Here is a 26,149-nt window from a genome sequence, read left to right on the forward strand (position 1 = left end):
CTCTCTGCAGGTGGGGACCATGGGCTTGAGTCTGGGTCCTTTTGCACTATAGTGTATGTGCTTAGCCAGGAGTGCCACCTCTGGCCCTGATACCCAATTTTTTTTTTAATATTTATTTATTTCCTTTTTGTTGCCCTTGTTTTTATTGTTGTAGTTATTATTGCTCTTGTTATTGATGTCGTCTTTGTTGGATAGGACAGAGAGAAATGGAGAGAGGAGGGGGAGAGAAAGATAGACACCTGCAGACCTACTTCACTACCTGTGAAGCGACTCCCCTGCAGGTGGGGAGCCGGGGGCTCGAACCGGGATCCTTACGCCTGTCCTTGCACTTTGCGCCACGTGCGCTTAACCCACTGTGCTACCGCCCAACTCCCGATACCCAATTCTTAAGACAACAGAACAAACTAGCATTTGTACTTTTGGCTTCTCTTTTTCAGATTCACATTGACATTCCAAGAACGAATCCTCTCATTCCTTTGTTCCAGCAACCACTTGTGCAGGAGGTAAGGGATATACCTAACTTTTTTTGACTCCCTTCCCTGCGCCATCTCACTCCACCCCATACCTCTGCGTCATGTGTGTCTGTTGCTTATGTTTGTGACTGAATGCTATAGTCCTCTCTAACCGTGAGCAAGTTTATAACTAATTGTGATCATAGCTTGTGTTTCATATGTGAAGCTTTGGCTCTTTCAGAACACTTTTCTTGTGCAATCATATATACTCTTCCTAACAAGCCTGTGGGCCAAGTAGTACTTTGAGAAGCTAAGGGATCTCCCCAATCTTGAGGTTACCTGTTTACCTTCATACCTGAGGAATGAAGTCTAGAACCCACATTATAAAATTTCTAGTTCTGTGTTTACTCACCTTTCTCAAGCTGAGACTAATGAATTTGTGTATGATATAACTTAAGATATATCATTTTAGCCAATTTGAAGGCTGTGATTTTGCAACATGAATTATATTCACATCACTGTACAACCAATCATCTTGGCCATCTTGGACTTTTTTTCATCCTTCCAAACTGAAGTACTGTACCCGCTAAACAATCATCCTTCCATTCTACACCAACCACCATTTCACTTTCTATTTCTTTTTTTTTTTAATATTTTATTCATTTATTAATGAGAGGGATAGGAGGAGAGACAGAAAGAACCAGACATCACTCTGGTACATGTGCTGCCGGGGAGTGAACTTAGGACCTCATAGCTTGAGAGTCCAACACGTTATCCACTGCGCCACCTCCCAGACTACCACTTTCTATTTCTATTAACTTAACTGCTATATGTATTTCAAATAAATGTCTTGCACAGTATTTGTGTTTTTGTGGCTGGCTTATCTCACCCAGCATAACACCTTCAGGATTCATCCATGTTGTAGAATACATTAGAATTTTCTTCATTTTAAGGCTGAATAACATCCCATTTTAGTTTATATTTGTTGATCCATTCATCTGTTGATAGTGAGTTTTTTCCACCTCTTAATTCTTGTGATAATGCTGTTATGAGCATGGATATGAAAATACCTAGGTTTTTAAAGATTGTGTGTACATATGTGTTTATTTAATGAAAGACAACAGAACAATACTCTGGCATGTTTGGTATTAGAGATTATATATCTGGTATTAGAGTCATGCCTATGAAAACAAAATTTTTTCTGGAAGTGAACTGTCCCTTCTACCTCCCCAGACTTACTCACTTGCTTTCTGGGGCTGAGGGAAGAGTGTCCTTCAAATGAGGTCAAGAGGCATCTGTATTAGACCCAACTCTGTAGTGGGGAGCCTGTAGAGATTAAAGAAACAATTCTACTGAACACCCTGGGAAGCAGACTCAACACAAAGGCTGGGGAAAAAAACCTTCACTGTGTCTCTCAGTTCTCCACTTTTCTTTTTCCTTTTTTTTTTTTTTAACTACTTTTTTTTAAAAAAAAGATTTTATTTATTTATGAGAAAGATAGGAAGAGAGAGAAAGAACCAGACATCACTATGGCACATGTGTTGCCAGGGATCAAACTCAAGACCTCATTCTTGAGAGTCCAAAGCTTTATCACTGCACCACCTTCCGGACCACAGTTCTCCACTTTTCTGCTATGTTACCTAACCATTTCCAAACCATACAGCTATTTCCTTTGTATTATTCTCCTTGGGAGTTCTTACCCCTACTCCTTTTATATATATATATATATATATATATATATATATTTATGTATTCCCTTTTGTTTCCCTTGTTGCTTTATTGTTGTAGTTATTACTGTTGTTGTTATTGATGTTGTTGGATAGGACAGAGAGAAATGGAGAGAGGAGGGAAGACAGAGGGGTAAAGAAAGACAGACACCTGCAGACCTGCTTCACTGCTTGTGAAGCAGCTCCCCTGCAGGTGGGGATCCGGGGGCTCGAACTGGGATCCTTATGCAGGTCCTTGTGCTTTATACCACGTGTGCTTAACCCGCTGTGCTACCACAGGACTCCCTTACACCTGACCTCTGAGAGGGTCTCTTCAGTCTGCCCCAAAGCGCATGTCCTATGGAAACCCTCTTAATTCCCTATCCTACCTACATGTAGTCATTATCACTTCTGCCATCTCTTTGGTGTAGTTCACTGGGACTTGGGACAGCTTAGTCAAAGTCAGTGTAAAAACTATGTCAGACTCAGGAATCATTATCACCAGGATAAAACTGGGGAATATAGGGAGTTGGGCAGCAGGTTAAGTGCACGTGGCATGAAGCGCAGGATCTGTGTAAGGATCCTGGTCAGGAAAAAAAAAAAAAAAAGGATCCTGTTCAGAACCCCCGGCTCCCCACCTGCAGGGGAGTCACTTCACAAGCGGTGAAGCAGGTCTGCAGGAGTCTGTCTTTCTCTCCCCCTCTCTGTCTTCCCCTCCTCTCGCCATTTCTTTCTGTCCTAACAACAACAACATCAATAATAACAACAATAGTACTACAATAGCAATTAAAAAAACAAGGGCAACAAAAGGGAAAAATAAATATTTTTAAAAATCTTTAAAAACTGGGGACTGTGTTATAAGGGTAAATGGGAAAGTAGTAGATTAGAGGGTCTAATGGAAACAGGTGAGTCGTAGCTAAATGGGGCGAGGCTGGACTCTAAGGGAGGCATAAAAAAAAAGGAATCCACTGATGTTGGTTATTTGTCTTCCCACCCCCAGAAAACAAGTTATATCCTGATATATGAAGTGACTTTCTGTGTTTGTAGACAGTTTCCTAGTCAGATTGGGTTAGCACTAAGTGTAGATCTAGATCTCGTTCTGTCTCAGCACAGAGAAGGCAAAAGAATGGTGGAGAAAATACTTCCTTCCTAAATCTTGTATTAACTAGAAAAAAAAATTAAGAAAAAAAAAAAGGAATCAAAACATAGATGTTGAGGTATCTTGCTTTGGAAAATACCTAAAAGTGAGGTTTTGGAGGTCTTTAGTAACAACACTGCTACAAACCTTTCTAAGCCATTTGTGTTGCTCTCTCTTCCTTTTTCCAATTTTCTGTCATTGTGACTAGTAATGAAAAAATAAGTAAAGGGTTAGAAATACATCCCTCTGCCTAAAAAGAACTGATGCCTTAAAAAATTATTTGCACATGCGTACTTCCTCTGCCTCACAGTAGTAGAAATGTACTAAAATTTCCACATTAACCCTGAGGTAAGTTGTGAGGTAGGTAAAGGGAGGAAGTGTATTCCCATAATTTAACAGTCATGTCTTCTTTCTCATTTTTCTAGATCTTTGAAAGAATTCTTTTCATTTGGGCCATCCGACACCCTGCCAGTGGGTATGTCCAGGGAATTAATGACCTGGTCACTCCATTCTTTGTCGTCTTCCTCTCAGAATATGTGGGTAAGAAGCATCAGTACCAAGATGAATAAGCTATTACTCTTTTTTTTTTTTTTTTTATCTGTAGTCTGTTTTCCCTAAGAGAGTAGGCATGTCTTGCTAAAAGAGATAATGATTTTATTTGTTTGTTTGTTTGTTTAACTTTAACCAGTACACTGCTCAGCTCTGGCTTATGGTGGTACTGGATATTGAGATAGTCATAGATCTCAATATTTTTTGAGATAGTCATAGATCTCAACTAAAAATAACTGCTTATGGGCTGGAGGAGGGAGAGGGAGATACACACACACACACACACACACACACACTGCTTTGTCACAAGATGACTAAATTGATATGCATATGTTCTACCATAAAGAGGAGGTTTCGTGGGTTAATTGATGATTAACTTAGGGTTATTTTGAGTTTATCTCACCCTCCCTCATTCACAAAAGCTGGATTTTTAAAAAATTATGCATCCAGACAGTGAGTCTTAAAGTGGTTACTGGGCTGGAGAGAGAGTTCACCAGGCAGGATGTGCCCTACCATATATATAACCCAGGTTCAAGCCCTGGATACCAAATGAGAGTACCACTGAGCCAGGGGAAGTTCTAGTGCTATGATGATGTCCTCATTTCTCTCTGTCTCCATGGAAAAACAATCTAGGAGTGACACAGTTCCATGAAACAGTTTCTGTTTCCATGAAAACAGTTCTGCCAGAGAGGTGAGGGTGGGGTGAGGAGTGACAAGGAGATAGTGCAACAGTTACAGTGGCAGCCTCTAGGCACATCCGGATCCCCTTTGACCCTGCCAGTGCTGACTATCTTCCAACATCTTTTCTATATCTTCGCCGCCCTTTTGCCCATCCTGATGTCACTGACTTCTCCTCAGGATGCCTCAGAACTTCCTGGTGGTGACAAGTAGCTCTGAGAGGCCACCAGGGCCATCAGGGCCTCAGAGTGTGCAAACAGGAACTCGGTTACCATGAATGAAGGCAGCTGGGCCTCGTGACCAGGCCACCCCAAACTAGAGGGAAGCCCAAGCCTAGCACAGCTCTGTTCCCTCATGGCAGGCCCCAGCTGTCTCTGGCCTAACATTGCCCCAGAGGTGATGGTGGCAGTATGTGGACAGGCTTACTTGAGGCAGCCAGAGAGCACAACATCCATTACCCCAAGACCCTGATGAGGAGCTCACTTGTCCCCTCCCCCCACTCCCACTCCCATGCCAGCTAGAACCATGTTTCTTTTTCATAATCTTCAACAGTAGATCTGTCACAAAGTTCTGATGATCTTATATACTATGTTTTTCTTGAGTCTACTTGCTTCTCCATTCTTCTATGACTTTCCTCCAGCAGGTCTGCATAGTTGAGATGACCAAGTGTGTTCTCTCAGCTTTGATTTCATCCTTGTCAAACTTGGCTACCGTACCATTCAGACGCATACTTGCCTATGCATCTTCTCTGCCTAAAATCCTTCAGTAGGATCTCATCCCCTATGACTTAAAATCAGGTTCTCTGGCTTGTGCAAGGCTTGATCTGTATAGTCTGTTCCTTGTTGTAGCCGTAAATTTAGCAACCTGGAATTGACATGTTTAATAATAAATAATAAATAGACAGATAATGAAGCTATCCTGCAGCATTGCTTTATTATTGCTTTATTATCCTCATGCTTTCTTCAAGACCTCTCTTCCTCCTAGAAGTTTGAGATTTCTTGTTTGCCTTCTCCCCTCAACTCCACCATAGTACTCTCTCCATAACCCTGTATCTTTCTGCAGTAGTTCAGTACCAACCAATTATTGTATGTCTTTCCTTTCTGATTCCTACAGCCAGACTGTATGATTCTTTTAGACCAGAGATTCCCCCCCCCCCCCTTCAGATAGAGAGGTAGGGATGGAGGGAGACTACAATACCAAAACTTCCTTCGGGGCAGTGGAGACTGGATTCCAACCTGGGTCACCCACATGGTAAAACAGTATACTATCCCAGTGAGCTATTTTTATGACTCCAGAGACAATTTGAAGCATCTTTTCATTTCCAAAATTTTAATTTTGGCATCAAAATAAACATTTCATATATGTCCAGGCAAATGTGAAAATGAAGTGTTCATAAGTCTATAAATTATTTAGGAATCATTCAGCTTTGCTTGGCTTGGCCACTAGAGGGCAGTAAATGATAGTATTCTAATACTGTGCTGCGTTAGCTCAAAGATCTATCTCCTGTGAGGGATGGAGATAGAATACCATTATTTATTTATTTATCTTATTGCCACCAGGGTTATCACTAGAGTTTGGTACCGGCACTACAAATCCATAGCTCCTGGCAGCCATTTTTTTTTCTTTCTACTTTTTTATTTGACAGGACAGAGATATTGAGACAGAGGGGCGATAAAGAGGGAAAGAGAAAAATAAACATCTACAGACCTGCTTCGCCACTCATGAAACATCCTCCTTGCAGATGGGGCTCAAACCCAGATCCTTGCACATGGTGGTATGTGCACTTAACCAAGTGCGCCATCTCCAGCCCCCTAATACTACTACTTATTCAGTTAGTATTTATTGAGCAATTAAACTGTGCCAGGCACTGTGGATACATCTTTAAAGCAGACAAAACCCAGTTTTGTATTCTTTTTTTTTCCTTTTTGTTGCCCTTGTTGTTTTTCATTGTTGTTATTGATGCCGTCGTTAGACAGGACAGAGAGAAATGGAGAGAGGAGGGGAAGATAGGAGGAGAGAAAGATGGACACCTGCAGACCTGCTTCACCACTTCTGAAGTGACCCCCCTGCAGGTGGGGAGCCGGGGGCTGGAACTGGGATCCTTACACTGCTCCTTGGACTTTACGCCATGTGTGCTTAACCCGCTGTGCTATTGCCCGACTCCCCAGTTTTGTATTCTTACTCATTCAAAGAAAAGGAAGGCTTATGTACTGTCCAAAAGACCTGAACAGCAGTGCTCATAGCAGCTTTATTCATAAAATGAAAACTGGCCCCTATAATCTGAATATTCATGTAATTCATATAAATTTGGACTCATGTAGTCTGGGGGCTTTGCAGTTAGTGGCAAGAGACTGAGTTAACAAGAAGCTGAGTTAATGTTTGCTAAATAAAAGTAATGGGGAGCCCTCAGGATAATTGAAAATGAAATTGTTAATATGTTGGTTCTTGTTTAAAAATCAATCTTAGCCAGAGTGTCATGACATGTGTAAACCAGACTACCGCACACTGAGTAATGTGCAGCCGATGTTCACCCGTCATTCTGAGTTAATATTTACCTTTTCAGTCTCTACTGTGATTGACAGGCACAGTGTCACAAAGAGCTCCATAGTCACTTGCTTCTCTGCATCTTTGAAATAGCATGTCTTCTCTCACATTCTGGAACGTGAATCTCTTGACAAAGAGCCACTTCTGTGTGTCTCTGCTCTGTAGGAATCTCAGAAGCCTTGCCTCTGACCTCTCAGGAAGAGACCAACTCTCCTTTGTTGCTAGGTGCTTTGGCTTTCCCAGGTGATTGCCAAGGAGCCCCGTTGTCCTCTCTTTATGTAGGTGTTCTATTATATTGGTATTCTTTTTCAGCTGCTGCTATCAAATACTTGTCTGAAAATGGCAGATGAATATCACTCACCAGTATGCTTATATAGCCCATAAACCACTTGAAAAGTGTTCTAGGGAGTCAGGCGGTAGCGCAACGGGTTAAGCACACGTGGCACAAAGTGCAAGGACAGGCCTAAAGATCCTGGTTCGAGCCCCTGGTTCCCCACCTGCAGGGGAGTCACTTCACAGGCAGTGAAGCAGGTCTGCAGGTGTCTGTCTTTCTCTCCTCCTCTCTGCCTTCCCCTCCTCTCTCCATTTCTCTCTGTCCTATCTAATGACGGCATCAATAACAACAACAATAACTACAACAACAAAGAGAAGCAACAAGGGCAACAAAAGGGGGGGGGAGAAAACTGGGTTTTGTCTGCTTTAAGGATGTATCCACAGTGCCTGGCACAGTTTAATTGCTCTATCCAACAACAGTGACATCAGTAACAATGACAATAATAACCACAATAAAACAACAAGGGCAACAAAAGGGAAATTAAATAAATAAACAAAGTAAACAAATTCTTTTTAAAAAAGTGCTCTAGGGGCGATTAGCTGGCTTATTGGCGCCTTTCTCCTACTTCCTTCCTCTTCTCTCCCTTTCTTGTTTTCTTTTCTTTCAGCAGGACTTCATTAGTGCATTGTGCCTACACCATCCCACTGCTCATAGTGGGCTCCTTTTTTTCTTCTGTTTTCTTTTTTCCAGATAGAGAGTGAGAAACAAAGGTAGAGACACAGGGAGATGTACCACAGTGAGCCATTCATGTGCCTTTCCTTTAGCATGGTCTCCCATATGGTGACCTAGGACTTGAACCTATGTCCTCATGCATGATAAAATGTGTGCTCTTCTAGATGAGCTCTCTCCTGACCCTTGTTGACACCTTTCCTAAAAACTTTTTCTGAATAAACTACTTAAGTTCCTATATTTTGGAGTTATTTAGACAGTTAACTGGAAAGAGTTTTTTTCTTTTTCTCATTCAGTTGTTTTTTTTTTTAATGGCCAAAAATTATATGAAAATTCTTGTAAGTTCAGTTCTTATAAAAGCAAAGATAGGAGTCATATAAGTTAGAGATTTTGGGAAACAGAAAGGCTACTGTCAGTCTGAAACCTTGAATCCTTTTGTACTAACCAGCTGGACTGAATTGTTCTGACCCAACCGACCACAGAATCTGGATATGTTCATGGATGGCTCCTGAGAAATGCCTAAAGCAATAAATACACAGACTACTCTTACCAGTTTACCAACATTGACAGGAAGTTTTTGATGCATTTATGAGGCTGATCTGAAGGCCAGAATGTGGACTTCTTAAAAAAATAAGCCATTGAGAGGAGTCACCACACAAGTTCATTATTATCCAATCCAGAGTAGGCAATCTGACTTTTTTTTTTTCCCCCTGCAAGCCTGCGCTATGAACCCACTGCTCCTGGGGGCCATTTTTTTCTTTTCTTTTCTTTTATTTATTTTCCCTTTTGATGCCCTTGTTTCTTACTGTTGTTGTAGTTGTTGTTGTTATTGATGTCGTCATTGTGAGCTAAGACAGAGAGAAATGGAGAGAGAGGGGAAGACAGAGATGGGGAGAAAAAGATAGACACCTGCAGACCTGCTTCACTGCCTGTGAAGCGACTCCCCTGCAGGTGGGGAGCCGGGGGATTGAACTGGGATCCTTATGCTGGTCTTCGCGCTTCGAGCCACATGCACTTAACCCGCTGCGCTACCTCCCAACTCCCTTTTTCCTTTTATTTTACTTTATTTTTATTTATTTATTTTTTAATTGGATAGGACAGAGAGAAATTTAGAAGGAGAAACAGAGATGCTTGCAGACCTGCTTCACCACTTGTGAAGTGACTCCCTCTGCAGGTGAGGAACTGGGGGCTTGAAATGGAATTTTTGTGCAGGTCCTTGTGTTTACTACTATGTACGCTTAACCAGGTCCACCCCTGGCCTCCCCCCCCCTTTTTTTTCTAAACAGTGTTTGTGTTTCTTCTTTTTGGATGCTTTTTCTCTTAAAATAGCCATAAGATATCCCTTCAGGGAGTCAGGCAGTAGCACAGCGGGTTAAGCGCGCGTGGCACAAAGCACAAGGACCTGCGTGAGGATCCTGGTTTGAGCCCCCAGCTCCCTACCTGCAGAGGGGTCGCTTCACAAGAAGTGAAGCAGGCCTGCAGGTGTCTTTCTCTCCCCCTCTGTGTCTTCCCCTCCTCTCTGTTTCTCTCTGTCCTATCCAACAACAACGACATCAATAATAACTATAACAATAAAACAACAAGGGTAACAAAAGGGAATAAATATATATATCCCTTCAAATCTCATTCCCACTAGTCTGAGTTCTGGCTTCTCTTGAGCTCTGTGTACTCAGTAACAACAACCAAAGACTCTGTTTCCATTTAAGACTGCATTTCTGGCAAGGCTTCCCATTACAGCTTCAATTATATGTTGAATTTTCTCAAGTGGAATGTCTAATGATCCTTCTGAACAGACTGTTTATGCTGAATAGAGCCCTTCATAGAGCATTTGGTCTCCTTTCATCTCCTGCTTTTTCCCTGTTCACGCTAGCTCACAGTATTTGACTGAATGTGTGAACTCTATCTTCCCAGCAGGCAGAACTCTCCCACTCTCCACACTGAGAAGACAAAAAAGCAAATGGGCAGGTCAAATGTAAAGGGAGAACTTGGGAGAAGCAGCAACCCCTATTTAAGTTCCAACTTGAGGAACCAAAGAGAATTTAGTCTCTTGTCTATTGGTCCCTTGGTCCCCCAGACAGCAGAAGGCTTGGAATGTGTATACTTAGGGAGAGTGGCATCTTACCTAGTATATTAGGCCTAGGTTTGAGTCCCAGCACCTCTTGGGAGCACCAGAAACAGCAACAGGATGGTAGAGTAGAGCAGTGCTATAGTGTTTCTCTTGTCTCTGTCTTAAAAAGAAAAAAAAAAAAAAGAATGGAAAATTGAACTGGTGAGACCACTTAGTGGTGTCATGCATACATGAGGCCCTGGATTTATTCCATGGCAACATATTGGCATGAAGAACTCAAGTGGGACCAGGTGATAGTGCAGTGGTAGCACACTGGGCTTGTAACCAAGTTCAATCCCCAGCATCACCAAAGACCAAAGTTGTGCAGTGCTTTGGTCAGAAAAACACCTCATTGGTTAGAGTTTCTTCCAGATTAAGACCAAAAGAAATAGTGAAGTAGAGGTGTGCACAGCAAGGATCTTAGAAACATAGTATGACAGTGGTCTGGGAGGTGGCACAGTGGATAAAGTGTTGGTCTCTCAAGCATGAGGATCTGAGTTTGATCCCCAGCAGCACATGTACTAAAGGGATGTCTGGTTCTCTTTCCTATCCCTCTCATAAGGAAAGGAATGAAGGGAGGAAGGAAGGAAGGGAGACAGTATGATACAGAGACAAAAAAGAAGTTGTTCATCATAAGTCAGAGCTGAGCAATTCTCTGATTTTAAAAAAGAAAATGGAATATTCAGATCTAGATTTTAAAAGCCAGTATCATTTAAATAAATTAGGTGTGTGTGTGTGTGTGTGTGTATGTGTGTATGGCTTAAGCTAGGAAAATAGAAATATGGTTTTCCTTGGAAAAACTTTTGTTATTTTTCTTTTCTTTTTTTATATTTATTTATTTATTCATTCCCTTTTGTTGTTCTTGTTGTTTTATTGTTGTAGTTATTATTGATGTCATCGTTGTTGGATAGGACAGAGAGAAATGGAGAGAGGAGGGGAAGACAGAGAGGGGGAGAGGAAGATAGACACCTGCAGACCTGCTTCACTGCCTATGAAGTGACTCTCCTGCAGGTGGGGAGCCAGGGGCTCAAACCAGGGTCCTTATGTTGGTCCTTGTGCTTCGCACCACGTGTACTTAACCCGCTGCGCTACCGCTCGACTCCCCTCTTCTCTTCTGTTTTGCCAGAATACTGCTCGGCTCTGGTTTATGGTGGTATGGGAGATTGAATCTGAGACTTTGAAACCTCAGGCATGAGAGTGTCTTTGCATAGCCATTATGCTATCTACTCTCTGCTTACTTTTGTTATTTTTAATAAACTTTATTTATTTATCTGTTTATTAGCCAGGGGGGGGGGAGGAGAGTGAAAGATACCACAATTCTGAAGCTTATACGATGCCAGTCTTGAATATGGGTCATGCACATGGCAAAGCAGTGCACCATCCAAGTGAGCTATTTCATCATCTCTCGATAGGCTTTATATTTTATCTGCAGCCTTAGTTTCTACAATCTAAGGTTTTTTTGTTTTTTTTTTTTTTTAACAAATGTTCTTTCTCCCTTTTTTATTAAGTGATAAAAATCAGGTATAGCTAATGGTAGCAACATTTCTTCCCCAAAAAAATAATGTGCATGTTTCCTCACTATAAAAATTATGCTTATTATAGAAATTTTGAAAAGTATAGTAAAGCTTAAAGAAATAAAAATCTTTTATCCTTATCACCAGGGGGATAAACACTGTAAACCTTTTGATGTATTTGTCTTTTCTCTGTGCTCACATAAACACACATAAATATTGTATGTTTGGTAGTTGAGTGTATGCCATAAATAATTCTGTTCCTTGCTTCCCCCCACCCCTTAACTCTATGGCATGATTTCTTATGTCATTAGAAGTTTGTAACACACTGCATTTAAAATAAACTGTATTGTGCCTACTGTGTACCAGGCAGTGGTTAGTACTTACATATATTAACTGTGGCAGTCTTTTAAGTTGTACTCTTAGGTTATTGTCAGGATCACAAATGTTATGACAAATCACTCTCAAAAGATTTTTTTACAGACCTGGATATCCATTAAAAAACACTGTTTATACAGGATGAGATCTTGAGAGCAGTTACATGTTACCAGGAGAAGGTATAGCTATTCATCTTAGTAATAATCCTCATAAATGAAAGTTAGATCTGTACACAGTGTGGCCAATGGCTTTGTCTCTGCAGCGCAAGGAACAGCAATGAACATCCTGCTTTCAAAACAAGTTTGTGGGGGCTGCAGAGAAAAACTACCTTTGGTGCAGAACTGGAAGACCTGGACATTTCCATGTGTGACCTCTATCAGCCATATAAGGGCCTGTACGTTCAGGTGACCTGTCTTGCTGGGCAGAGAGCTTGCTTCCTGCAACTGTCTGTGGCAGGAAGGGAACATCACAGGGCCTCCTTCTTCTTTGAGTTTCTAGAATACTCCTTATATTCTAGCATATTGTATGTATTCTCCGTTTTCATTTTATTTACTTTTGTAATTGCCTGCAGGGTTACTTACCGCAGGGGTTTGGTGCCAGCACAACTAATCCACTGCTCTCTATGGCCATTTTTTTCTTTTTTTGTTTTTGTTTTTTATAGAGACATAGAGAAATTGAGGGGAGGGTGAGACAGGGAGAGAGACAGAGAGATGGCTACTTAACCCTACTACTTAACCCTGCAGGTGAGGATGGGGGACTTAAACCCTGGTCATTGAGCATGGTAATGTGTGCACTCAACCAGGTGTCCTCCCCATCTGCCCCCCCATCTGTCTACCTATCTATCATCTTTATGTGGTTTATGTTTTTTCATAAGATGTCTTTATTAATAAGGAGGATGAAGAGAGAGAACTCTGGCACATGTGATGCTGAGATTGAACTCATTCTTGGGAAAGTCTAGCATCTCGTCCACTGATCCACTTTGCAGGACACTTTTATTCATTTTATTGTCCATCTCTTGTAGGTTTTCCGGTTTAGTAGGGTAAAGTTGTTCATAGTCATTGCAGACTCTCAAGAGTCTTTGTATTTTTCTGGTTTCTATTATAATTTTGCTCTCTCCTTTCATTTCTGATCCTACTTAGTAAAGTCCTCACTATTTGTCATAATAAATCTGGCTAAGGGTTTCTCAAGTTATTTTTGTACCCTTTCATATAACCAACTTTTTGATTTTTGATTTTATCAGTTTCATTTACTTCTGCTCTAATTCATGTTATTTCCTTCTTTTTACTTAGTATGGGTTTTCTTTGCTCTTTATCTAGTTCCATTAGGTGTAAGATTAGATTGTTTGAGATTTCTCTTATTTCCTTTTAAAAATTTTTTTTATTATCTTTATTTATTTATTAGATACTGTCAGAAATTGAAAGGGGAGAGGGAGATAGAATGACAGAGACACCTGCAACACTGCTTTGCCACTCGCAAAGCTTTCCCCCTCCAGGTGGGGACTAGGGGCTCAAACCTGGGTCCTGTGCATTGTAACGTGTGCTCAACCTGGTGCGCCACCACCTGGCCCCTCTTTTACTTCCTAATGTGGTCTTTCTTGCTGAACTTCCATCTTACTACTGCTTCTACTGTACCCCAGATTCTGATAGCTCATGTCCTTATTTTCATTTGTCTCTAGGATTTTTAAAAACTTCCTTTTGTATTCCTTTTTAACCTAGTAGTTATGTGTAGCATGCTGTTAAATCTTCCTATATTTGAGGGGTTTTTTTTCCCCTAGCTTTAGGTATGTGACTGATTCCATTTTTGTTTATTTTAAGATTTTTATTAGTGATCTGAAAATTGTTTGCAAGACTGTAAAACTGCAGGGGCATAGCTCCACACAGTGCCCACCACCATAGTGGTTGCTTTATCACCTAACTCTCTTATAATCAGTAATGATTCTTGACATTATTTTAGCCTTCCTGAATTTATTGGTACTTGCTTTGTGTCCCAGCATGTGGTATGTCCTTGAGAATATTCTGTATGTAGTAGAGAAGAATACATATTTGACTTCGGGAATGGAATAGCTCAGTTTTGTTACTTCATGTGGAGTCTCCACAAGAGGTTAATAGATGGTCCTTTTTAGTAGAGGTCCAATGACTAACCGTGTTTTGGAAATGCTGGATAACCTAAGCTAAATAGTTACTTAATGCAGGATTTCTAATAATCCCTCAAACTCCTTACATGCAGTGATCTTTGTGAATCTCCAAATATATTAGCACAGCATTTCTCAATTATACTTGTCTATGGACACACACACACACACCTTTTTTTTTTTTTTTGAGTAACATATAGGATTAATGTTTTGAAGAATCCATCTTGGCAACTACCAAGCAGGTGAAATTAAATTATAAAAATTCCCACAGATTTGGGCCATCGTCACTTCTTAGTGAAACAGTGGGTCTGCCTTTTGAGGATGGTCTGCCTTTTGAGGATTCCAGCTTTAAAATGAACTCTGGGCTATGTAGTTCCCACTATATATAAATGTGAGTGTGTTAGAATTCAGCTGGATGAATTTCTGAAATAAAAGAATTTCTGCCCAACCATCTCCAGGGGGCTTGTTATAGATCATTGAGCGGAAGGCCTGCAGTGTTGTTTTCTATAACGGAGTGAACAAATCAGAGGAAGAGTAAAGTATGTTGGGCCCAGCAGAACTGGTATGAGAAATAGTCTGTTCAGTGTCTTAATAGGATTCTTAAGAACTTTCCTGAGACATACTTGCCCACCTGACAAGGGGAGGAGGAGGGCAGACCCAGGCTGTCAGGTTAGCCTGGCTCTCCCTTAATCTTAAGGACCCCAATGAAGACACTAGACTCTATCTTTCTCTCTCCGTTTTTTAGAAAACGCCTCTGGACTTTCTTCACCTTTTGTTTTACAGAAGAGGATGTGGAGAACTTTGATGTGACCAATTTGTCTCAGGACATGCTGCGAAGCATTGAAGCCGACAGCTTCTGGTGCATGAGCAAGCTGCTGGACGGCATCCAGGTGAGCTGCGCCTGCCCTTTGCAGGATGTCTGGCCAGGGGCTCCCTGTAGGTCTTTTCGGTCTTTATTTCTCTTCTATACAGATGGAGGCCCCACCCAGCATGCTCTTCTCTTTTTGATGCATCCATTTTTACCATTTTAATTTGCTTTACAGTCTTTTTTTTTTTTTTTTTTTGTATTATCTTTATTGAGATACAGCCAGAAATCAAGAGGGAAGGGGGTGGTAGAGAGGGAGAGAGAGAGACACCTGCAACCCTGCTTCATTACTCGCAAAGCTGTCCCCCTACAGGTGGGGACCAGGAGCTCAAACCCAGGTCCTTGTGCATTGTAACGTGCACTCAACCAAGTGCACCACCACCAGGTCCCTGCTTTACAGTATTCAAAAGACCATGCTCCAGTGTTCCCTGGAGTGTAAGCGAGTCCTCATGCTGCCCTGACTTTATTGTCAGTGTACCCCTCCTTTCTGATGGGCACCCAGAAAGAGCCATGAAGTTTACCTCCAAAGTGCAGCTCTCTGTAAAGCTTTCCCCCACACTCTGCTATTCTATAGAATCTGTTTCCTGAAACTCTGGTGCCAACTTTAGAAAAATAGTTTGTGCTTTCTGACATGTTTGAGTGAACTCAAGGATTGGTAGCACAATTGCTTGGTGTGCCTTTTCATGCTGAGCTCTGTCATCTGCAGGATAACTACACCTTTGCACAGCCAGGAATCCAGAAGAAGGTCAAGGCACTGGAAGAGCTTGTCAGCCGGATTGATGGTAGGTTCAGGGGAAGAGGAATTCTCCAGCATTGGTACAGCCTGCTTTTGGCACAGGCCAGCTATGCTTTTGTGGGTCTTCTCAGGTCTCTTCCTAGTCAAAACTGCAATTCACTCTGTGATGTAGATAGTATCAGCATCATTCTACATCTTAGCTAGAAAGTGAGGTGAGAACTTGGCTTCTAAAGGGTTTTTTTTTTTTTTTTTAATCTTAGTTTCATAATACCAGATTCTGTCAGTTCTCTGTTAGTGTCTTCTCAAATTCACCTTTTTCCATTTCCTTAGCCACTGGTCTGGTCTAGCCATATCTGGGAGCTACTCTCTTCCCTGATCCAGCTTTCTGGTCCTTTTTCCAGCCATGACAAACGTTATTTCTATTATTCAAAGAAGCAATAAAAGAGATACATACATTTAAACATCCACTATACAAAAGGCCATGCTTTCATATGGCATGTGTTTGTGTGCCTCTGCTGGTGGCAACACATACGTGCACCAAGACCCAGTGAGGGAAGCAGAGAGCTGAATGTAGGTCAGTCATGGGACTAACAGCTGGGTTGGGGTGATAAGATAGAAAATAAGCGTTCCACATGTGAAATATAGAGAACTGTAAGCAAGCATGTGACCTAGGAAGACTGAAATCTTAAGGAAGCTGGAATGAGAAGAAAACATGGGAAGGTGTTCATGGAAAGAGAATTTGGGAATTTTTGCTTGGGTATGGGGGAAGAAAGGGGAAGGTAATATTTAGATGAAGCAGAAAAGCCATGGTTGAGAAAACCAGGAAATGAGGTTTATTAGTTGGTATAGAAACTCACAGAATCTTAAAGAAACTTTTAAGTGGTGGTAGAAATGCCAGTTAGTGAAAGGCCTGTTTTTCACAGTTCCCTCCTATAAGAACTTACCTTTTCTATATTTTTCCTCTTACAAACCATCTGTCACATAGCTACATTTTAGGGGGAAATAATATTTTTTTAAATGCAGAGATTGAGAGCGAAACAGCATATCACTCTGCATATACAGTGCCGAGGGGCGAGCTCAGTGCCTGATCCAAGCAAGTCCTTCACTCTACCATTCAGCCACCTCTCCCCAGCTGCGCACAACTGCAATTTTCTAAAAGCACTACACTACCATCTGACCCCATCATTTAATTTTCTAAAGTATTTATTTAGTTATTGGCTAGAAACAGACATTGAGAGGGGAAGAGGAGATAGAGAGGAAGAGAGGCAGAGACAATTGAAACACTGTCCCACCACTAGTGAAGCTTGCCCCCTGCAGGTAGGGATTAGGGACTTGAACCTGGGCCTTTGCACATGGCAACATATGGATTCTACTGGGTGCACCATCACCCAGCTCGCTCTTATTTAATTTACATGTGGCATGAAAATGAATCCAGGGCTTTGCACATGCACAATACTGCTGAGCATCCTTCCCAGTCCAATCTTCCATTCTTTATTTTTGCTTGGAAGGGAAATAGAAAGTGAGAAAGAGAAAGGAAGGAGAGACACCACGGCACCTCTCCCCTGTGGCTCTCCCCCTGTGCTATACACAGTGGCTCTATAGTCCAGGGCTCAAATCCAGAGCTTCATGCACAGCAAGGCGTGCACTCTATCATGTGAGCTGTTTCTCAGCTCCACAAGTAAAAAAAAAAATTTCTTCCTTAAATCCTGGCTATTTATTTTTTTCAAAATATCTATTAAATGCTTACTGTGCCAGCACTTTTGCTTTCTTTTCTTTAGAGAGAGAGAGAGGGAGGAAGAAAGATAGGAAGATGTATTTATTTACTAGAGTGAAGAGGAAGAATGAGAGAACCCAAGCATCATACTTGGCACAGTCCATTGTGCCACCTCTCAGCCTCTCACTTTTATTTTCCTGTTTTACTGTCCTCAAAACCTTCTGAGATCAGAGTGATGATCCCCCATTTTATAAATTCAGAAACTAAAGAGGATAGTAACTTTAAAAGCCCTACTAAGCATTCTTTGACGAGCTGTCATGCAGAGCAGGCATCCAGTTTGTCTGGGGTTGTTCCTGAGGTTTGAATTAAAAGTAAGGTGGTTTCTTTATAAAGATTTTTATTTATTTGAGAGAGTGGGAGAGAAAGAGGTGCTAGAGCACTGCTTAGTCCTGGCATATGGCAGTGCCAGAGACTCAGCCAGGCACCCTTTGGGCCTCAGCCATGAAAGTCTGGTGCACTACCTCTTCACTGCCCCCCCCCCCCCCCCCCGGCCTGAGCTAGTTTCTGTTGAATAAGGTGAAGCACTTTCTGGTGGATCACTTAGTGCATCTGTGGGAAAGGCTGCCCTGAGTGGAGTCAACGAACTTCTTTTACTGGCAGTATTTTTTAAGTCCCTGCTGGCTGCCTTCTGTCAAGGATGTTGAAGAGGAAATCCTCACCAGCAGGAGGATGGCTAAGATAACCCCCAAGGTTCCTTTCCATTCTTGTTCCTTCTTTGATGAGTAATAAGGTCATGCAGTCTGGTGAACTTTTTTGTCTTCTGCTTTATGGACAGAGCAGCCCTTGAAGGAAAAAAGGCACCTAGAACGTCACTGTGGCAGGTTAAAAATGGCTCTGCTGTGTGTGGAGCTATGTTCATTAACCATGCAGTATGGCTGTGAGATGGCAAATTAAAACAGAAAGGACAGGCAAGTTCAGCACCAGTTTGGCCCCTTTCTGACTGACTTCCCCAGAAGGATGGGCTACAAAGACATGGACTCATGTTCTCAGAGCTCAGTCCTTTGGGTTTTACCCCCAAAGCCAATGACACTTCCTGTTTCAGAGCAGGTACATAATCACTTCAGGAGGTACGAGGTGGAATACCTACAGTTTGCCTTTCGGTGGATGAACAACCTGCTCATGCGGGAGCTTCCCCTTCGCTGTACCATACGCCTGTGGGACACATACCAGGTATGAAGAGACCCTATGTCCTCTCCATACCAGACTGTCCCCAAGGCACCCAGCATCCTACACTGGTGTGGAGTGCAGCTTCTCAGAAGGTCCCCTCCCCACCCGGGCGGGGGTAGGTGGCATAATAGTTATTCAACTAGGCTCTCATGCCTGAGGCTCCAAAGTCCCAGGTTCAATCCCCCACACCACCATAAGCCAGAGCTGATCAGTGCTCTGGCTAAAAAAAAAAAGAGAGAGATAGAGAGAGAGAGAAGTTCCCCCAACCTACTGTCTACTTCTGTGCCTGCCTTAACCTCATAGGCAGGGCTGCTGCTGACCCTTTTCATGCCTCTGCCCATCCAAACAAGATTGGAGCTGACAGGAATAGAGGCAGCTTCTTGTAGGGGCTTGGAAACCTAACTGTCTTTTGTTCCCCAGTCTGAACCAGAAGGGTTCTCCCACTTTCATCTCTATGTGTGTGCAGCCTTCTTAATCAAGTGGAGGAAAGAGATCTTGGATGAAGAGGACTTTCAGGTGAGTGGTCAGAAGGTCAACCTGGACTAGGGATGAGCATCAGACTGGAAGACACCTTGTTAGTGGGCCTGTTCTGATCCAGGGTGTCACAGCAGGAACCTGGCTGCCAGGGGTACACAGAAGAGGTTAGCTATTCTTCCTTTTCTTTTTTTTATTATTTATTTGTATTTATTTTCTCTTTTGTTGCCCTTGTTGTTTTATTGTTGTTGTAGTTATTATTGTTGTTGGATAGGACCGAGAGAAATGGAGAGAGGATGGGAAGACAGGAGGAGAGAAAGATAGACACCTGCAGACCTACTTCACTGCCTGTGAAGCGGGTGGGGAGCTGGGGGCTTGAACCAGGATCCTTACACCACTCCCTGCGCTTCGCACCACATGCGCTTAACCCACTGCACTACTGCCGAACCCCTGAGGTTAGCCCTTCTAATAAGCAGGAAGTCTCTGGGGTCCAGAGTTCTTCAATGGGAAAAGGGTCTGAGTGCCAGAAAGACTGCAGAACACGTGGGCAGGTCTAAGAGGCCTCTCATTCAATCTTTGACAAGCATCTGTTGAATGCTTGCCATGTGCAAGGTAATGTTGAAGGCATATTGAGAAGTTATGGTATACAGGTCTCTATTCTCATGGAGCTTACATACTCATTGGAGACAGACTTAAACAAGTAGATAGTCAAACTGGAAATGTTTAAAAAGTGATAATATTTTTGAATTTTTATTATTTTATATTATTTATTGGATAGAGACAAAGAAATAAAGAAGAAGAGGAGGCAAGGGGGGCCAGTGGCACACCCACTTAAGTGCACATAGTACTAAGCTCAAGGACCCGGATTCCCTACATACAGCAGTAATGCTATGTGAATGGTGAAACGTCTGCAGGTGTCTGTCGTTCTATCTTCCTCCTCCCCTCTCAGTTTCTCTCTGTGCTCTCAAATGAAATAGAGAGGGGGGGAAAATGGCTGCTGGAAGCAGTGGATTCATAGCCCTGAAGGCAAAAAAAAAGATTGTATTATAAATTATATATAACAGGAAAGGATGCATCTGACTAACTTTACAGTTTTCTTCTTCTAGCGTTTGCCCTTCTTCCGTAGCCAGTCAACAGCGTCAGGTTGAGCCTGATGTCTGCTTGTTGCTGGCTTTGAAAGTGACTGGGATCCATGTGGATTCAGTCGGCTAGGAAGGATCGTCAGTTTCCCCAATAAATGGGTACAGTTTTCTTATAAACTGTAAAACAGCACGGTAAAGAATAGAGAGTTTGTGTAGGGAAATCAAGATTTTGAGTCTGTTGAATTTCAAATACTATCAGACTCCCAAATGGAGATGTGGAGTAGGAAAGTAAATCTTATGAATCTGGAGTCTGAAAGAGTAAGGTCTGGACATAAATGTTCAGGAGCCTTTGTATAGGTGGTACTTAAGACCAGGGCACTGGATGCTATCACTAGGGAGGCGAGTGTGGAGAGAGGAGAGAAGAGGCTCAGGCCCCAGCCTGACAGTTCTACCAGAAGAACCACGGGGAGAAGAGGTGGACAGAGCAAAAAAGGCTAAGGGGATACAGGAGAGCAAAGCATCTAGAAGCCAGGTGGAGATGGGAGGCAGAATGACAAGAAGGCGGCATAAGGATCCCCGTTCAAGCCCCCGGCTCCCTACCTACAGGGGAATCGCTTCACAGGCAGTGAAGCAGGTCTGCAGGTGTCTTTCTCTCCCCTTCTCTGTCTTCCTCTCCTCTCTCCATTTCTCTCTGTCCTATTCAACAACAATGGCATCAATAACAACAACAATAAAACAACAAGGGCAACAAAAGGGAATAAATAAATAAGAATGACAAGAAGGACATGTATTAGGTGGGGGGATGGCAGGCAGCTGCTCCAAGAAACTCAGGGAAGGGAAGTATGGATTGAGGAGGCACATGGCCTGGCCCTACAGTCTACACAGAGAAAGACTTAGAGGATGTTCATGGTTGTTAGCCTTGGTGGCAGCAGTGGATTGTGTTTGTCTGCTTTTATGTCTCTGAGCTGGAGGAGTGTTTGGAGGGTTTTATTTAATGAGCATATAGTTCTTTCAAAAATGGGAGGTGGGGGTGAACTGAAGCCCGTTTTCTAGGGTCCTAATTATAACAAAGGGGTTCTCAGAGCAGCAGCATCTAGCTCAACCAAGTAAGGGATGTGGAAGAAAAAGGAAAGAGTAAATGGGTGACTCCTCTGAATAGGAGGTGGTGCTAGCTGTGTGTCAAGGCTGCAGGCCACTGTCGAAGAGCCCTAGCTTCTGCCAACAAGCTGAATATGTGATGTCCTGATACAAATGAGGACAAGGAACTAGAGTGGCTGAGTGCCAGAGTGAGCTATCAATTCTGATAATGTGTTGGAGGTAGAGCAAGATAGCGAGAGCACGGAGTCTAATTGAGTTACCATGAGCCAGACTCAGAGGACCTTGTCATATGTGATAAAAGTGTTTCCCAGATTAGTTCAGAGGAGTAGAGGTGATTCCTGGAATGGCTTTTAGCAAATCACAATATTGACAGAACATAGGACAAATAGCTGGTGACTTTCAAAGCTGTAAGCTGTGTTAGGGATTTTCTTTACTCAGTAACATATTAGATTATTTGATGTGTTTGAGGTCTTTCTGCACCAAACCACAACACAGCAAGGGACTTTTTGTCTCCTCTTGTGTTAAGTCTCTCAATTAGTCCTAGTCATTCAATAGTCAAGGTTTTTTTTGAGGCAAAATAGAATGGACAATTAAACTGGATAATCAGTTCCTCCCACTCCCACAAGTCTGTAACTCTATAGATAATAAAAGAAAAAACAAGCCTACCTATGTTAGAGGACCAGGTTGTGTCTACTCTAACATAGGAGCCAGAACATGACACTGATGTGAGGAACAAGGGCACAGAGTATTGTGTAAAGCTCTGAGATACTAATCCTTAAACTCTGTAGAGAAAGGTGGCAAATACATCTTAACTGCTAAAAAGCCACCTGTAATTAAAATTGCAGCAAAGGAAGCTCTGTCAGTGAACACAGGTGTCCCAGAGAGCCAAGTGAGCCCATTATGGAAGACATGGGGCTACAAGCTGCAGTGACTCAACGAGAAACCATGTGAAGTAGTTGTAGAAGTACAAGTAGGGGACCTAAGGAAATGGTCCAACTGGTGGAGCAGAGGACTCATGTGCTTGGTTTCTGGTGTCGCATTATACCAAGTGGTTCTGATTCTCTCAGTCTTTACCCCCATGTGAAACTCTGTCTCATGTAAAGTAGATAAAAATGGATCTTAAAAACAAGGGGAAGGGGAGTAGTATGAGATGGTACAGTAGATAAAGCCCTCCTAGGGGACTGCAAGCCACCTCACACATGTCTTTCTAAGAAAGAGGGGATTTAATGAACGCTGCCCACCTGCAGGAGAGAGCTTGTATGTCATGAGGTGAAGGAAAAAGTCCTACAAGAATGACTCAAGCAGACTGTGGGAAGGAGATTGGACTTAGTTTTGAAATGGAAGGATACCTAAACCCTGTTCTCTTCACATCAATGGCCCCAGCTCTAAAGCCTGGCACCCTAGTGTCTGGCCCCTAACCTATACTTCTAGGTCTGGAGATGGAATGAGGAGGGAAGCCTTTACCCAACAACAGAAAGCAAGCAAGGTGAACTAGGGAATTGCAAAGCAGGGTCTACTTTCTCTCATTAAATAGCAAAATCACACCTGTGAGAGTGGATGGCCAAAAAAAAAAAAAAATCACAACAAAAATAAATGACTGGGAGAGCCATAGAATTAGATCACTGGGGGGGGTCGGGCAGTGGCGCAGTGGGTTAAGCGCATGTGGCGCAAAGCGCAGGGACCAGCGTTGAGGATCCCGGTTCGAGCCCCCGGCTCCCCACCTGCAGGGGAATCGCTTCACAGGCGGTGAAGCAGGTCTGCAGGTGTCTATCTTTCTCTCCCCCTCTCTGTCTTCCCCTCCTCTCTCCATTTCTCTCTGTCCTATCCAACAACGAATTGCGTCAACAAGGGCAATAATAATTAACCACAACGAAGCTACAACAAGGGCAACAAAAGGGGGGAAAAAATGGCCTCCAGGAGCGGTGGATTCATGGTGTAGGCACTGAGCCCAGCAATAACCCTGCCGGAGGAAAAGAAGAAAAAAAAAAAAAAGAATTAGATCACTGGGGTGGGGGTAGATAGCATAATGGTTATACAAAGAGACTCTCATGCCTGAGGCTCTGGAGTCCCAGGTTCAATCCCCCACACCACCATAAGCCAGAGCTGATCAGTGCTCTGGTAAAATTAATTAATTAATTAATTAAAAAATAATTAGATCACTGGAAAACATGTTTTTAGCCTGACGCCCAGTGGTAAAGTACACCCTTAAGGCATGTCACAGGTGTCGTGTTTTAGGAGAGACTACCCAAAGCAGTTAATGTCAAACCCAGAAGGACAAATATGAGTGAGTCTTGGAAATGGGGAAGCGGATGGTCAGCCCTTTGTGGGTCAGCGCACCATCACATAACTACAGCCAACATGAAAAGGGTTCTAGGCCCCACCTAGAACTGCAGGGGGGGTCGCTTCACAAGCGGTGAAGCGGGTCTGCAGGTGTCTTATCTTTCTCTCCCTCTCTCTGTCTTTCCCCTCTCTCGATTTCTCTCTGTCCTATCCAACAACAACAATAGCAGTAACAACAATAACAACAACAAGGACAACAAATGAGAAAAATGACCTGCAGGAAGAAGCAGTGGATTCATAGTGCAGGCACTGAGCCCCAGCAATAACTCTGGAGGCAAAAAAATATATATATATACAGAATGGTTGCATACTCTGGGAGATGGTGCAGTGGATAAGGCTCTGGACTCTCAAGCATGAGGTCCTGAGTTCAGTCCTCGGCAGCACATGTACCAGAGTGATATCTGATTCTTTGCCTCTCTCCTCCTATCTTTCTCATTAATAAATAAAATCTTTAAGAAGAAATAAAATACAAAAAGAAAAGAGTTCTAGGAAGGATAAGGGAAACACCTCCATCAAATTTTTAAAGTCACTGTGCATTCCAGAGGATGAGTTGTACCAAATTGTGGGTACTCAGAAAAATAGAGGACAGAGAATTTATACAAGCCAACAGTTCCACATTGGTGAGCAGCAGCAGAATGGGGAGTTCTTGAAGAACACTAAACTCCCTCATCTGTGAGTTCTCTGGGGAGCAGCCAGTGACCACAGATAGAAGGGATGATACAGATTCCAGAAGCATTGATGTACACAGCATCTTTAATCCCATTCATCCTATCAAAGGCCAGGACATTCACTGACAGTAGAAGTTTGAACTTAATAGGGCAAGTCTGGGTTCAGGTGCCTGAACTTGAGATCTGAGTGGCCTTCACGACCTCTGCACTCGTGGTCTGGGAGGTGGCGCAGTGGATAAAGCATCAGACTCTCAAGCATGAGGTCCTCAGTTCAGTCCCCGGCAGCACATGTACCAGAGTGATGTCTGGCTCTTTCTCTCTCCTCCTATGTTTCTCATAAATATATATATAAAGACAACCTCTGCACTGCAGCAGGGTCACCATTATTGGCCGGTTCATCGGGATCAAGCAAGCTTCTGCAACCCCCTCCCCAACATTTCAAGACAGATGTGCACATCACACCAGAAGTCCGTGTTCTAGAGCACATGTGACCAAGCAGTTTGCAGATACAGAACAGGGACAGCTACACGGGGAACACTGTCTGGAGATTTTAAATCAGTGTCTGTCACCCACCCCTGAATTTGACTTTTAGCCCTCAACCTCTGCCCAGGACTCATGGCCATGTTTCCTGAATCACTGAGGATAAGAAATGAACACATTACATTCTGTTTAACCCTTAATTTTTTTTTTTTTTAATATTTATTTTAATGAGAGAGAGAGAACACAAAATACAGAGAGAAAGCGAGAGACCAGAGCACTATTCAGCTTTGGCTCATGGTGGTATTAGGGATTGAACCTGGGATCTCAGAGCCTCAGGCATGAAAGTTTTCTATAGTGTCATTAGGCTGTCTTCCCAACCCCTTATATTTCATTTTAATGTGTACAGAAGGAGACCTGTGGTGGCACCCTTGGTGCCTTGGTGTACAAGAGTGCACAGGTACAAAAACCGAGTTCAAGCCCCCAGTCCCTTCCTGCAGGGATAAAGCTTCATAAGTAGTGAAGCAGTGCTGTAGGTATCTCTCTGTCTCTCTATCTCTCTATCACCCCATAACTCTCAATTTTTCCCTGTCTCTATCCAATGAATAGTAAATAAAGTACTTCATTTTAAATGTATACAGAACAAAGTAGTGATCCGTAGGGAGCCTGAAGACTGTTTTACTATAGCACAGTGTCTCTAGGAAAAGCGCCCAAGTCAGAGATAACAGGGATCTGAGCAAATGCCTGGTCACTCCACAGTCTACAAAGTCAGCTTAAGAAAAGCAACACCAATGAGAGCCCAGAGAAGCATGCAGCCCCCACAAAAATGTCTGGACAGGCACCAACAAGGCTTCAAATATTTCAGAACTAATTTCCAGAAGCTGTCGAAGGACTGATGAGAGTTCCTTTAAACTAGATTTTGTTTTTAAATAAAAATGGATGGATGGTCCACGGGGCCAGGTGGTTGCGCACCTGGTGGAGCGCATGTGTTACAATGCCCAAGGACCTAGGTTCAAGCCCCCGGTCCCCATTTCCAGGGGGAAAGCTTCACAAGTGGTAAAGCAGTACTGCAGGGATCTCGCTCTCTCTCTCTCCCCCTCCCTTCCTCCCTCTCCCCCTCCTTCCCCATAATTTCTGTCTGTCTCTATCCAATAAATAAGTAAAGATAATTTAAAAAAAAAATGGGGGAGTTGGGCAATAGCGCAATGGGTTAAGCTCATGTGGCGCGAAGCGCAAGGATCCCAGTTTGAGCTGGTGTCTATCTCCCCCCT

General features: G+C 42.8%; 1 protein-coding gene across 2 annotated transcripts in view; it reads left to right on the top strand.

The window, feature by feature from the left end:
* The window catches only part of TBC1D22B (TBC1 domain family member 22B), a 71,408-nt gene that overhangs the window by 35,054 nt on the left and 10,205 nt on the right, over window positions 1-26,149 (top strand). For both annotated transcript variants that reach the window (XM_060189729.1, XM_007517813.3), the window contains 6 exons: window positions 438-503; window positions 3,722-3,836; window positions 14,981-15,087; window positions 15,769-15,844; window positions 18,615-18,742; window positions 19,160-19,255. In XM_060189729.1, the coding sequence (XP_060045712.1) occupies window positions 438-503; window positions 3,722-3,836; window positions 14,981-15,087; window positions 15,769-15,844; window positions 18,615-18,742; window positions 19,160-19,255 (588 nt within the window). The remainder of the gene's footprint in view (window positions 1-437; window positions 504-3,721; window positions 3,837-14,980; window positions 15,088-15,768; window positions 15,845-18,614; window positions 18,743-19,159; window positions 19,256-26,149) is intronic.

This window comes from Erinaceus europaeus, chromosome 4, assembly GCF_950295315.1.
Source record: "Erinaceus europaeus chromosome 4, mEriEur2.1, whole genome shotgun sequence".
In the NCBI taxonomy this organism is placed as follows: Eukaryota; Metazoa; Chordata; class Mammalia; order Eulipotyphla; family Erinaceidae; genus Erinaceus; species Erinaceus europaeus.